Here is a 14,403-nt window from a genome sequence, read left to right as displayed (position 1 = left end):
ATAATCATTACAATCGATGGTTATATTGCAAATGATATCGTATATAATTTAAAAATAGTTTATGATTGCCACAAAAGATAACGATTGGTTTCCTCAATTTGACTGTCAAATGATTTTTCAAGACATGGAAAATAATTTTATTCCAGGGGAGGTTATTGCACCTGTCCAGGTCTTTTTTTGCAGGTTTGGAAATGATAATAAGTACTTCTATTAATAAATGTAAAAGTTCACTATTAAAAAGGTTGATTGTGAGAATAACCACTTAAGCAAGCACGACGCTCGCCTACGCCCACGATACGCACCTTGTGCTCACGGACAGCTTCAGCTAAGGTTGCCGCCATACGTTGCCGCCCAGCTTCCTGAACGGTCGGCTTCTGACAGCTAGTCTCGGGTGTACGGGTTGTATATAAGCATACATGGTTCCTCAGCTCCCCGACAGCGGCCGCAAAAGGCCAGGATCACGTTTAGTGCAGCACATTGTTCTGAAAAGTAGAAGTGGCCGCCTTGAGAACCCATATCGTGGCGGAGCCGCACGGCACTCCGCTGTTGTCGCTCCATGGTTCCTTCAGCATCTCTGAACCCCGATTGACGAAAGGGCATTCTCCTTGATTCACTATGCCTTCAGGTGTGCCAGACAAGAAAGTATTTGGCGTATTGTACCAAAGTCCCATGGCCCGTAGAGGCCCTCACGATTCAACAGGATGGTCACAATTATACAATACCACCATCCCGGTGTTGCGGAAACTGTTGTTGAAAGCCGAGGGCATATGTAGCCTGCACACGTCTAGCGTATTATTTGATGGACGCAGGGAATGCGATGCGGCGGAAGTGGCGGGGTTTTCGTTGGCATATCTTAGCTGCGCCTCTTTTCTGTGCGCCATGGGGTGATTGGTGTGTCCGCGCCGCTACTAGTGGATCCTCCCCCAACCCTGTTGCGGGCCGCCAATCACAGAGTCATCCGACGTTACTGTGGTTGGTAGCCGCTGGGCTGGCCCACTCTCTTTTCGTAGTGCGGCGATCATGCCTCGAATCCCGTTGTCCCCCCATAGCGAGCGTCTATCGGAACCGATACGTCGCACGAATCCTACGGGACAGGTAGGTTTCTATAAGTATTGAAACGCGTGTCCACGACACGACCGGACTTCACGTCGCAGACAATGACTTGTGGCAGGCCACATCTTGGCCAGTTCTATATGGCTTGATATGCTCTCAGCCGCGCGAGGGATACTAGCAGCTTCTCTGGCTACCGCTGAAAATACTCTACACCTTGGGGGATGCACGCACGAGGTTGGACACGCAGCGCGCAGTGGCGTCTGGTGGCCGCGCCGTCCCGCGAACCTTGGGTGATGTCGACCTGGTAGATCCCCTTGTTGTGCATGCCCTTGTTTTGCCGACGCAGGTCCCAAACAGTTTCTCACCTTCGATTCGATATCCCTTTCTGTGACCGCACACCGACTGCTAATGCACTACGTCACGCAGTGCAGGAGGCGATGAGGGAAAACATGCTCTCAATTTCTTTGCGGGACCACTAAGGATCCAGGTTGCCTGTTTTCCCGACTAATGCCGACAGAATGGCTTTCGCTTAAACACTTTCGTTTTGATAAAAGGGATAGTTCAAGCCATACCGCAGTACTGACACCCTTGTAAGCCATCAAAAGCTCTTTGTTGCTTGCTATAACATGGCGAGCGTGCGCTGAGATTTTTCTTGTACGAGCACCCATGCCGCAATCTACTCTGTTGGTCATGCGCCATAGAGGATGTCGGACTCCTTGAAGTTGCAGCGTAATACTTCCCACTCATGGCCGGCTGACCACACTGTTGAGCCGAGAATTTGTATTCTAGATGCTGATGCTACCGTTGAAAAGTTTTGTTGGACGCAACTACTAACAAACCATCCGGTTGATACATCATGATGCACTGTCCGCAAACCCCTCTCCAACCGCCCGCATGTCTCGCCGAAACCGGACACAGCGGCCAAAGGGCCTGTGAGTCTACAATTGGCAGACGTTGGACATCATACCCGAGATGGAATCCGATGCGGGGGCCACGGCTGTTAACAAACGATAGCAAGGAACGGGGCTGGTGGAAAGGGATTGATGTTGGTTTCCAATTCCACATTCCCAACTGTGCTAAAGAATTTAGCGGCCTTCTGTGTTGCCGAGGGAATGAAAAGCTCGGTTTGCTATCTATACATGTAGCGATGATCCCGCAAGCGACATGCGACGTCGACTCCGAAGGACTCTATTGCTTATGTATTGTACCCGGCCAGCTGCAGCCAGGTGCGGGTGATTGCTGGCCCGACGGGGAACACTCTGAGGCTGGGGCGGAAAACGCCAACAGAATACAGAGAGTCATTTCTTCTCACTATCCAGAGCCCACTGTGGGAAGACTGCCACAGGGTGGGCGATGTGCTCTCGTCACTGACCGTGCCTCGAAAACGGCAAAATTTGAAATAGCAAATGCAGACGATCCTCCTAGTATCAACACGTTTCCTATGATTTCGCTGCTACGGATATGTATTCAACGGGCGTGCTTGTGCCTGGATGCTACGTTCCTTCTAGTGGTAATGCCTATTCGGTGGAAGGGCTTTCTCTCCTGCTGCGAGGAAGTGGAGGTTCAGTGCGTTGGACAGCTATGTCATAGCGCAGCCTTCCACAAAGTGTCAAACAAATCCTCGTACTCTCCAGAGGGACAGAAAACATCGGGTGTCGCATGCGTTTAACATCCAGGGTAGGACGTATTCAATATGCGTCAGAAAAAAAAATGATGGACGCAGCGCTAACGAACCTGGGCCGCCGGTCGAGTATGTGACATCTTGCATGATCTGAAAGTCGAAGCCAGTCCCGGTTTCGAAGCCATTGTCATAGCCGCGTCATACCCCTATCATCATGAAGGCATTTACTCTCAAACCGTGACGGTCCGTGTAAACTGTACACTAAAGTTGTCTCTTGTTTATAGAGTTTTTAGCGAATATACGTGTTTTTTTTTCGCAGTCAAGGCAACACAGATGAATGCATCTTAGAAACGACAGATCTATAAAGGCAATTCGTTTTAGTGTGCCTCTTCACCTGGAAAAATCAGGGTTATGCGGGCATGATGGTGGGGATCCCCTACTTCTGCTGTACCATGTCTTGGCTTCAGATTTGCGATCAGGTCTGGCATTCGAAGCAGACTCGATGATGTAGGCGTCGGCCCCACTTGGGCCTCCAGAGTCTTTTATGCTTCGTAAGCGCTTGGTCGATCTAGGGAGTTCCCAACAGGTGATGAAACCTCTTTGGGAAGGATGGTCCACCAAGCTGTTCGGGTCCAAGGCAAGGGGCACAGTAGCGAACATGTGTAATTAAAGCAATACAACTGCGATGTATGGTGACAATATCGCGAAATAACTGTGAATCACCTTAGCTGGAGCAGGACAGCAGGGGCCCCGACCATCATGGCCTATTTTAAGCCTAGAATAAATTTCATGGAGATCCCTGTGTTTCTGTGCATTCGTCTTAGATATGCCTTCTGGCATGCCCCCGAAGGATAACTGCTGCGCGCGTGTTGGTGCTGGCGTGCGGGCATGAAGGGATAGAAACATCGTTTGGCACCAAAGGGAATAAGTTCGCCGGTCTGGCGTGCCAGATTTGCGAGGCTTCGACTAACGAAGACTTGTCTGGTGACTGCCATGATGTCGGGTTGCTGTCGCCTTCTATGCGCCTGAAAACGGTATTTTGGCGCTGCTTCGTCTCGGCTGTGTTGGCTGAGATGGAACTGTCATTCAGGCGACGTCACCTTATCATCTCGAGGGGGGGTCGAAGAGCATGCACTAAACGTTGCATTTGTAGCTCGGGGGAAGGAAGCAATTCGAGAACGCTCCCATTTCACGTCATAATGCTACGCAGGATACGCTCTTGTGCCGCGCAATGGGGGTGGCATCATTTAAAGCTATCGCGCTGAAACCTACGAATGGATGCGAAAGATTGTTGACGCTCGAATGACCTCCGTCCCGTGAGGAAAATCGCAAGTAATGCTAGGCTTGACGTTGTATTGGCCACGCTTTGCTGTGTGGGCACAGGCCTGAATTAAGTGTGACTGAATGCCCACGTATCACGTGTTATTCCCGGATGTCACACTCCTTTATGTACAGTACGGTAGCTGAAAGGGACGAACTGATATACGTGGACCTGCATTTGATAGTCCCAAAATTGTGTATGATAGCGTCGCTGTGTGACATTTGGTAATGTCTCGAAAATCAAGAACTACGTGATTGACTCAACTCATTTTTCGAAATCCCTCGCAAGAACTCGGCGAAGGGTTTGCCCGTGGCTACATGCTCCCATACCACAAGATTAAACGTCCCAAATGATTCAATGGACGAAAAAGGTTAACAGAAGACGAGGTTTCCTCCGACCGTGTGGATGGGCATCTTCTCGTGTGCAGCCACAGGAAGAAGGCTCCTGCCAGAAGAACACCTCCAGTGTGCCTGGCGTGGGCAATGTCTCTGATTTCCGGAACCCGTCCTGCCGATGCACAGCGCCACATTAATGTTACTGAAACGGCGGTCATAAAAAAAAAATTCAAAAAGCGGCCGTACTGGTTTACCATTTATGGCACCTCCTAGCAAATTATTTGATGACGCCCGCCGTGATCCTCGGCAACAATTATATCTTCAGTGACAGAGTTCCTATTGCTCTCAATAGTATTCCCACGCGTGCTGATACAGAATATGGTTTCCCAAACTTTGAGTTCTCCAGGGAAGTAGGTGCTCATGTTTTAGCCAGTTAATAGATGACGCCCGTTGTTATCATCAACAAGAGGTTATCTTCAGTGACAGAATTCCCCGTCCTCTAAAGTGAATAGAAAATGTATACCGTCCAGTGTGGCCGGTACGCCCTGCAGAGACAGTCTCCGATAATGTCAGGAAAAGCGCGCCAACAGCGGAAGGCTAAGTCTCTCAATCGTCCAGGCAACTCCTGCCCAACCAAATGAACCGGTACAAAAAATGTGAAAAAGCGTTTCTGCTTCAGCAGGACCTCCCCCCACTTCCAAACCGTAGGGTCCCTGTCTGTTCTGGTATCCAGCCCCGACCTTGCGCCAGCAGCTAACGTATGCATGCAGGCCTCGCATGCCGTAGCAGGCGGCTCCTGTATGTTTCGCAAGACTAGAAGTGCTTCCCGCTTTCTTGGAGGAACGTGGATATGCAAGGATTCAAATGGGTTCAGCTTCTTGATTAATCAGGTTACGAAAATCTGGGTGGGCCTGTACTTCGGGTGGACTGGGGTTTTTGGCTTCAATATCCAGCCCACTCGAGCCCCACATGCATTCGACGGGCACTCACTGCATGTTTTGCTATCGCGTCTGCTGAGCTTCCAGAAGTTTACCACTACGGTGGGTTTTTTGGTTCCCGTGTGTCCTTTTACTCCCGCGCGCGACATTTGCCAGTAGGTCTCTCATGCCAGCATGTAGCTCGGCTTCGTCTCTGGACCTCGTTGCATGCACTTGCCGTAGGTACGGCCGAGGTCGCGTTAGCGGCTCGACCTCCTTTTGACACGAGTGCGCTGTCGGACATCTTTAACAGCAGCGGAGTACTGTTCATTTTCCATTTTAGGCGAGAGAGCCCATCGACATCGACCTGCATCTTTCTGCTAGGTCTTGGTGGCGCCCACCTTGCAGGCAGCGCAAGCGAACCGAGGAGATCTATCCAGTACTGGGATCAATCAGAGATCTCACGTTGTTCCGATTTAGCGGCTTCGCCTCACTGAAGAACCATTGCTTATTTTTATTTCCTGACTCGATTTGCGACATGGCGCGCGTGTCTGGGGCGCGCCGTCAAGGGGGAGGGTCCGCCGCGGGCAATCAGAGGCGCAGCGGCGGCCGTTTTCGGGGAACCACGGCTCTGGAATTTCCAGGAAAGTCCTCAAAGAAAGGGAGGCTTTTCGAGACTGAAGCTGACCGTTTCGGCGTTGACGAAGTAGAAGAGTCCTATCGCGCGCGGGAGCGGCGCAAGCTGGGTGCTGGGGGTTCCTCTGCCGAGGACTTCATTCGCCTTGCGGATGGCGCTGATGAGGGTAAGGAAGAGATGCAGATATTAGCAGAGTTCTTGTCATACGATAGGGAGGACCAAGGAAGCTGCTTTTTTTCTGTGGAAACTCAGGACGCGTGCGCAGTTTTGGTCGGACTGCGGACTGGGCAATGCGCAGAAGCGGTCGCACATACACAGTCTGCGATTCAGCCTTTTCTGAACTTCATGTCCAACGGCGCCTTGCAACAGAGTGCGGAGAGGTCCGTCGATGCGTTTATGATTTCTTTCCAATAGCATGGAGACGGTTTCTTAGGGGCGCCCCGCTTGTCAGTTGATCCTTCGGCATAGTTGCGAGGTGCGGGGTGAGAGGGGGGTTTGGCTGCCACTCGTGATAATTATAATTCCAACGAAAGCACAAATCTGTGCGTGTTGAAAGCGGGCGGGAGGCGACCGGACCGCTCTGTATAGTTTCTCCGGTCTTCTGTGGGCTGGCGGATGCCTTGAGGGGAGTCCGTGTTCCTCGATTCCACGTCACGAATCACCTAGCATAACACAGCGGAGATTGCGTTGTATTTGTTCGTTCACTCAGACGACAGCGACGATGAGCAGGAGCGCCGACTTATGGGACTTGAGGGTGCAGAAGACGTCCTAGAAGAGGAGGAAGACGACGATGAGGAAGATGGAGAAGATGAGGACGAAGAGGTAGATGAAGATAGGGGTAAGATGGGATCCCACTTGTCCAGATCCCTCAAGCTATGCGCTCCAGAGAATTCGTTTCGCTTGATCTGTTTGCACAGTGCACATGCGAAGACTGCAGAACGAGATGCGGTCGTTCTTTTACGGCGAACGGCAGACGGCGTGTGCTTCCCTCGTCGCTTTGGTACACACTTCGAGAGCCGTTTCGGTATAATCAGAGCGGTAGCCGACAACTGAGGCGTGATTCGCTTGAAGCGACCTCTTCGACAGGCTGTTTTTGTGAACTGTATTTGTGTGCCTCATAGAGGATGACGACGAAAATGGGCCGCGCACGGCGTGGGGTCGGTCGGCAAAGGCATTCTACGGGGACGAAGACGAGGCGGAGGAGTCGGCCGATGAGGAAGAGAACATGCGTCTGAGAGAAGAAGAGGCGCGGCAGATCGAAGAAGAGGAGGAAGTTGAGGGGCTGGACGAAGACGACTTCGGCTTGGCGCAGCTGGCTGAAGTTGCTCGCGGCCAGCGGAAGAAGGGAGCCTCGCGGGCCGCGGGTGGAGCCGGCGGCGAAGTATCAGAGGATGTCGAAGAAGCGAGCGGGAGCGACAGTGTAAGCGGTTTAGGAACGCAGCTGCAGCGGCGTAGGGTGGGATTATGTTGTATGCCGCCCGTTTCCGCTGCGGACTGTCCCTCCGCACGCACACACCGGTCCCGTATTTGTCCCAGTGCGCTGGAGTTGACGACTTCCAATCTGTATGCCGGCGCGGGTCCGAGTGAGCGCCAAAAGGAGAATCTTCGGAGAGGCGCGTCTACGCTAACGCCCATGCTGACTGCGGCGTGCCTTTGGGTCAGGGCGCCAGTCTCGTGTGCGGCGTCCCTGTCCGGAAACCTCGTCCCTCAGGGGATGCGGTCGTGCCGATTTGCTCGAGCCGCAGCTGCCGCAGCATTTGTGGCTCACGTGGGTAGGTGCTGGCGTCGACGTGTGATTTTTCTTCAGGATCTGCACGCGATTCTCAGCGGGCTGGGTGCAACCTCGGCGCTTGAGAGAGACAGCGAAAAAACGACAGTCCACCGTCTTCTTTCGTCAGCGGAATTCAAGGCGCTCTCCAAGGCGGAGCGACAAAGGATTTTGACGCAGGAGCATCCGGAGCTGCAGAGCCTGCTCGATCAGCTGCGCACGTCTCTGAAGGACGTGCGCGGCACTCTCCGCCCTTTGCTCCGCAAGGCGAAGGCCCGACAACTCATGACTAAGGAGGTGAGGAAAGAGTCGGCGGTCCAATGGAGCAGAGGGCTGGATGGCAGAGCGTCGTCGAAATGATGGGGCGGCGGGGGAGACGGTTTAAGGGGGTCGGGTGGGGCGGTCAGTTGCGTCACGGACACATGTACGTCATGCAGTCATGGAGGCTGGTAGATTCCAGCGACGTTCCCGCGGCGACCTTCGCATGTCTCTTCGCCTGCGCACTACCTGCTCCCATACTCGTCGTGCGAAAGCCTTGCGTGCCGAGGGTGTGCGCGCACAGGGTCGATGTAGCTTGAGATTTTTTTTTTCATCATTAGGGCCTTTCATTTCTAGACACGAAGAATCAGTTGCTGGTGGCGTATCTGACGTATCTGAGCTACTACCTGTTGCTGAAGACCCACGGCATCTCCGTGGTTGATCACCCTGTGATTGAGAGGCTCGTGGAGGTCCGCGTCCTCCTCGAGAAGCTGAAGCCGATTGACGAGCGTCTGCAATTTCAGATCGAACGCTTGCTGCAAGCTGCGCAGAAGAAGAGCCACAAGAACGCCGACGACGGTGAGCAATGCACTAAGAGGAACGGAATCAAATCGACAGTAGCGAAACAGGATTCCACATGAGGGGTGCTGCTGACCATAACATAAGGTGCTGCAGACGCCTCGTTGCGCACTCTCGCCGCGCAAGCGTTTCAGATCAGCTGAGCAGCGTGGCGAATTCCCTGCCTCGTTGTTTGTTCAGATGAGGCGGACGACGATGCGGAGGCGCGGCCCCGTCCTGACCTTTTGCTGGGTGTGGGAGAGGAGAGAGAAGACGGCGAGTCCACAACAGACGACGAAGAGGAGGGCGAGAAGCCGAAGAAGGGAAGGAAGACCGAAGATGAGGACGACGTGCCTCAAGTTTACAAACCTCCCAAGATTCTCGCAATGGACTATCACGCTGAAGACCAGGTATGTTTTTTTTTTGCGCCGGTGTTCACCTCTCTCGTTCGCGCTCTTTTCCCTCGCGTGTACCTTCTCGATGCACTCAAGCGAATTCGCAGCTGTGCGGTTGCTGTGAGCCACGCGCGCGCTGTATCGCGGCCTCCGAGTTTCTTCCGTCGATTTTTGTTTAGCCTTTAGGCTTAAAAGTAACTGTGTCTGCTGTCGCCGTGCGAGGACTACCCTCTCGAGGCGTCAGCAGCCCGCACACTGCGTGTCGCTGGTGGTCGCACGTTAGATGCCGTCACACACGGGCACGCTGAAATCCTGTATGTGGCGGTGTCTCCTTTTCCAGGTGAACAACGTCAAGGCGAAGGCTGCGCGTGAACTGCGCCGCGCTGCAGAGCGTCTGAAGCGCAGCGAACTGGTGCGAGCTGTCCGCGAGGAAGTCGGCGACGCGCCTGAGGAGGTCGGCATCGAGCAGTGGATTCAGGTTCAGCAGACTCGGTTGGGCTCGGCGGCGTCGATCGCCAAGCAGCGGGCGCGTGAGGCCTTCGAGGAGGAGAACATGGTGCGACTTTCGATGTCCAAAAAGGATCGTAAAGGTGAGGGCAACAGACGCCAGGCTGCGTACTTCCGTAGCATGTCCTACATGCTTATTTCGTGTTTCCGTGTCAAACCGTTCGGCCTGTGTAGGAGATATGTGTGGCGGTAGGACAGTCTCTTGTCTCTTTTGTGTTCTGCTATTCAGAGCAGCAGAAGGCCAAAAAGCTGGAAGAGCATCAGCGACGCATGACAGTGGGAACGACTTTAGGCGAGTTGACCGCGTTCTCAGAGTCCACTCTGGATGCTTTGGGAGACGATGACGATCCCACGTTGGGTCGCGCGGGAGTCAACAAGAAGAAGCAGACGAATGCTTTGAACGCCTACTTGAACGCCGCGAAACAGGCATCTGAAACAGCGCGCAAGGCCGAGGCGGCTCTCCAGGCAGATCGCGCAATCCTGTCGAGACAGGAAAATCAGAAGGCGCACTCTTTCAACCAACTCATTAGCAAGCAGAAGAAGGAGAAAGAAAGAAGGTATGCTGTTGAAGCACGCATTAGTACGAACGCCACGCAAGGTAGAACGACAGAAACACTCGGAAGAAGGCGTCGTCTCCGACATTGTTTTTCCCAACGCGGTTTTGGTCAAGTTTGTTTCTGCCTTTGGCTTCTCTTCATATGCATATGAAGGCGTGTAGGGGTTTGTGTATTTCTCGAATGATGCACAGATCTCTCTTGCCAGTAAAGTCTTCCCAAACTTGTCACGACTGTCATCGTGTGTGTTTCTTGCTTTCCAGCATCTGTATTGTGAGCGGGGCTTGGCTGAAAGGACGCCGTCGTCACCGGATTTCTGGGGGGCTTCTGGTAAATTGTGCGTCTGTTTGTTCGTGTGGGCGGTCCTTTGCAGCGTGGCAGCTCATGGTTTCCCGCTTGTTTGATGTGCCTCGCAGCATGCGCTCTTCGGACGACGCAGAGTTCGATGACGATGTCTTTTCCAGCAAACGGAAGGGAAAGCGACAGGATTACAGCGACGGCGGGGACGTCCCGCAGTACCGGGAAGAGGATCTCGAAGCATTTGATGAACTGCTCGAGACCCAGAAGAGCCGAAAGGCAGCCAAGAAGAAGCAGATGGAAGAGAGGGCTAAAGAGTTTATCCCGAGCATTCCAGATGAAGTCGACGGACAGAGAGGTAGGAATACAGTTCGCTGCTGCAGCGGTAGACGTAGACTCGAAAGACGAAGACACACGACGCCTGAGAAATGCAACTCACGCGTGTTTGCTGTGTCATGACTTTCAGCAACAACGCGGCAGATTCTGAAAAACAAGGGTCTCACCCGCAAGAGGAAGAAGTACGAGGGTAACGCGCGTGTCCACAACAGGATGAAGTTCGAAAGCAAGATGAAGAAGTTGAAGGTAAGCACACGCAAGAACGAGATGCGAAGCATTGTCCACATATCTGGACGGCTGCATGCGCCCCTTCTTCTGTTTGTCCTTCCGCCCTCTCTCTGTATGCCGCAATGCATGTGCTTTACAGCGTTCGCCCTCCGTGTGTACCTGCCCCCCTTGCCGTTTCACATTCAATGTGTGAAGTTATAATTGTGATTCCTGTAGCAGTTTTCTCAGGAGCTCAGTCAGTTTCACTATAAGTTTTAATGGAGTGCATATATCTGCAAACGCGCGTACACGCTGACTTCTGTTGATATCGAACCAACGTTGAGTTGTATCGCCAAATGCATGGCCGGATCAGGGGACGGGTCGCGCCCTAGATTCGTTAAAAAAATTCGGACGCGGGGTATTGAGGGGTAGGGTGTGCAACCTGAACTCTTTTTGACGATGAATTTTTTTTACGGTCATACTAGCTCTTGAAATAAAGTGCTACTCGAGAATGACAAATTGCGACACATTGAGAGACGTGCTATCCGTGTGGTGGTTTCTTTCTGTTTGCGTGCCTCTTCAGACGATCCGGCCTCCGGGGCGCGCGGTTGAGGGCGATTCGTATATGGGAGAAGAATCAGGTATCAGGTCAAACCTCAAGAAGTCGCGGAACTTGTCGTAATTGGTCGTCTACAGTTTTTTTTTCATTTGCCTATTTTTTTCATCGTATACCTTTATTTATATACGATATGGAACCACTTTCTGTTCTACCCTTGACACCGAGCTTTCGGTGGTATGGCCCTGCCACGAACCGATGCTGTTGCATTTTTTGTGGCTCTTCCAACTGCAACCTTCGTTTCCAAAACGTGACACGACGCTGCTCGGAGGTTTAAGCTGTCCTCTGAAACCCAGTGAACCACGGACTGCGACATGATACGTCTTCTAGTGGACGCGGGTACGCGCCACAAAAGATCTCCTGCAGCATCCTCCTCTGTCGATACTCGAGCCAAGTCACAGCAGTCGACGAAAGAGATTGGCGGTAGGCAAAAAATATTTCGCGCGTGTTGCAAACGGCACTACGGTTTGCCTGTACAGGGTCAGCAGTTTACAACAGCAGTCGCAGGGGACACGACTTGCCTCCTTGTATAGGCGGACACACAAGCAAAAGATAACCCTCCCCCGCAGGGCAATGTGTCAGCGGATTCGTTTTCCGTTCTTCAGGGTATCCGACCCATAATGAAAGCCTGAACTGCTTGTCACCGCAGAGCGTCAGTTCTTAAGTTTTAATGAGGATAGAATATCTCACCTGGCACATGCTAGATACCAGACACAGGCGTATAAGTCAGCTCGCTAGTAATATTTAGTGGAAATTCACACGTATATAAAGCTCAAAAAGTAAAAGGCTACGACTGCAGAACAGTATCTTCCGCTCGAAGATGGTCATGGGAAACAGCTCGAACATATCTACTGTGTTCGTCGTACTTTCAGTTAATATCCTCGTTGCCCCGCGTGCTGTATTGCCATTGATAGCAGGCCGCCGGTGACAGGTGGTCCCGCCAGAGGAGGAGACGCTTCGAGTTGAGTCTCACACTCTACACAGAAGTACGTCTGTTCCCGTTTTGACAGCACGAGATATGAGAAGATTTGTTTTGTGATGTCGTAGACAGCGGAGCGGCTGCACGTGACCACGAACGCTGTCACGTGGGTACTACCGTGCAAAGCAGCTAGGCAATTCTGCGTGCCGCGTCAACGCGCCGTTCCCCGAGTTTACTCCAAAGTATTACTCATCGAAGCTGGGCGACAGTTAGGAAATCTGCCTGCGCTTCCGCACTGCAGAAGCGCGGTAAAAAAAGGGACGAACAGAATGATGGCTCCTTTGAGACGCCTCGCTGGTCACAGACACAGTGGATCAAGTGCATACGTGAGTATGCTCTCCGTCTATGGTGCCATTTTTTTTCTCCAGCAAAACGCTGCAGAGGGCACGAAGTACAACGAACACATTCCAGGAGCTATCACGCGAAAATGACACTTGCCGGTTCGACCGACATAAGCCACTGCAGTAACAACGGTGCCGTCATACAATACCGCCAGGATGCGGTCGATGCAGTAGACTTCCCAGGGTATATCGCACGGGCGACACCTCGCTGCATAATAGCTTCTCATTTATAACCATTGCCGAACCGTCCCAGCGAAGGCCCCTTCCGTATATGAGCAAAACACAGTTGCGTCGATGCGAACATAAAGCTGCGACAGCCCGCTTCCAGACGGAATAAGTGAACCTTCTCCTTCTATGCTTCTGGTTTGTAGGCTTCCAAGTTCACCGTTGCGGTATAGTCAACTTTATCCGGTAGTACGACGACCATAGTTGTCCCAACAAAGTCCCCCTGACGCAGCGTTGTCAGAAGATCGTCTTCTTCTGATGTTTCCTCAGAGCTTTCCTCGGCTGTTTTCTCATGGTTGGATGCTGACGTTGCCTCTTTAGCCCCCTGTGTACGCTCTTCTCCGCCGAGCTTGAGGATAGATACGACACGGTACATGATGCTTTCGCCGTGATCAGGCAACTTGGCACAGAGAAGGGCAGTCAACGGTGCGCCTTTTTCGTACCACTGAGTGATATCAGAGCTGAACAGCGCGACTGCCTGTGGCTCGTCCTCGTCCGTAGTGATGTCGTCCATACGAACCGTCAGGTATGTGGGTTTCGGCAGCTGTGTGGGATCGAGCGCTGACGGCAAACCAACAGCCACCTCCGTTGCGACTCCAATGAATCCCTCCTCGTCGACGCTTGCAAAGTTGCATGCAGCTTCATACTTTGACACTCTCGCCTTACCGGTGGCACCGGGAGATTCTTCGGTGGAGGCGCTATCCTCTGTGGTTTGCTCTACAGTCACAATAGGGAACATGCGGACCCGCAGCTTGCTGTACTCGTTTATTCCTGATTCCACCTCCGTCAGGCCAATGTAGCTCTCTGGTCGCTGTGTTCCTCCCTGAACGTGTACCGCGCCAATATTCAAACGAGTGTGGAGGCCATACTGCGTTATGTTCTTGTTTTCAGGTATCTTAGCGCAGAATGCAAATGAGATAGGCTCTCCCGCTTTGTAATCGCTCCTGGTGTCGTTACGATAAACGAAGAGGATTGGGCGATCTGCCGTGTCCTCTTTGGTTGCGTCCTGCACCTCAATTGTGAGGACAGTTGAATTCGACAACGCAGCTGGGTATTTGGCCGCTGTCCAGACAAGATTTCCCTCGAATGCCACTGCTGTGAAGCCGGCGCCAACATGGTCTGAATCGCACTGACTCAGAGGGGGTCCTTGCATCTTCTCTACGGGGTATGGCAGCGGACCTTCGTTAGTTACAATGCTGAATGAGCCATCATCTGTTAGGTCAGCTGATTCAGTACCATCTGCCTTTTTCGCATCAGCTGGCTTCTGAGACCGCTCAGCGACCGGCGCAGCGCACCCCGGATAGGCTAAAGCAGCCATAAAAAAGAAGGCTGCGACACGCAGCGAGCTAGACCGAGCCATTCTCAACAAGCCCGAGCTGCCGTCGAGGCTAAACTCCGAAGCTGTGTTTGAAGCTGACCGTATCTGCAGTGCAATCAGAAGGGCGTCGCGCACACGGCAAACATACAAACCAAACCGC

The 14,403-nt window shown here is 52.6% G+C and overlaps 2 protein-coding genes across 2 annotated transcripts; one reads left to right on the top strand and one right to left on the bottom strand.

Annotated features, from left to right (window-relative positions):
- Positions 1 to 5,785: 5,785 nt before the first annotated feature.
- BESB_078020 (Sas10 C-terminal domain-containing protein) lies at positions 5,786 to 11,446 on the top strand (the record flags this gene model as incomplete). Its single annotated transcript, XM_029366163.1, has 11 exons — positions 5,786 to 6,050; positions 6,594 to 6,722; positions 7,006 to 7,304; positions 7,692 to 7,949; positions 8,252 to 8,489; positions 8,670 to 8,878; positions 9,204 to 9,453; positions 9,600 to 9,927; positions 10,341 to 10,579; positions 10,688 to 10,803; positions 11,348 to 11,446. 11 exons carry the CDS (start codon positions 5,786 to 5,788, stop codon positions 11,444 to 11,446), a joined length of 2,430 nt encoding a protein of 809 aa, XP_029217594.1.
- Positions 11,447 to 13,052: 1,606 nt separating this feature from the next.
- On the bottom strand, positions 13,053 to 14,285 carry BESB_078010 (uncharacterized protein; the record flags this gene model as incomplete). The annotated part of the gene is made up of 1 exon (XM_029366162.1): positions 13,053 to 14,285. The coding sequence occupies one exon, from the start codon at positions 14,283 to 14,285 to the stop codon at positions 13,053 to 13,055; it is 1,233 nt and encodes a 410-aa protein (XP_029217593.1).
- Positions 14,286 to 14,403: the final 118 nt, after the last annotated feature.

The sequence above is a fragment of the Besnoitia besnoiti genome, chromosome VII, assembly GCF_002563875.1.
Source record: "Besnoitia besnoiti strain Bb-Ger1 chromosome VII, whole genome shotgun sequence".
NCBI classification, from domain to species: domain Eukaryota; phylum Apicomplexa; class Conoidasida; order Eucoccidiorida; family Sarcocystidae; genus Besnoitia; species Besnoitia besnoiti.
This window is presented reverse-complemented; position numbering and strand designations above follow the sequence as displayed.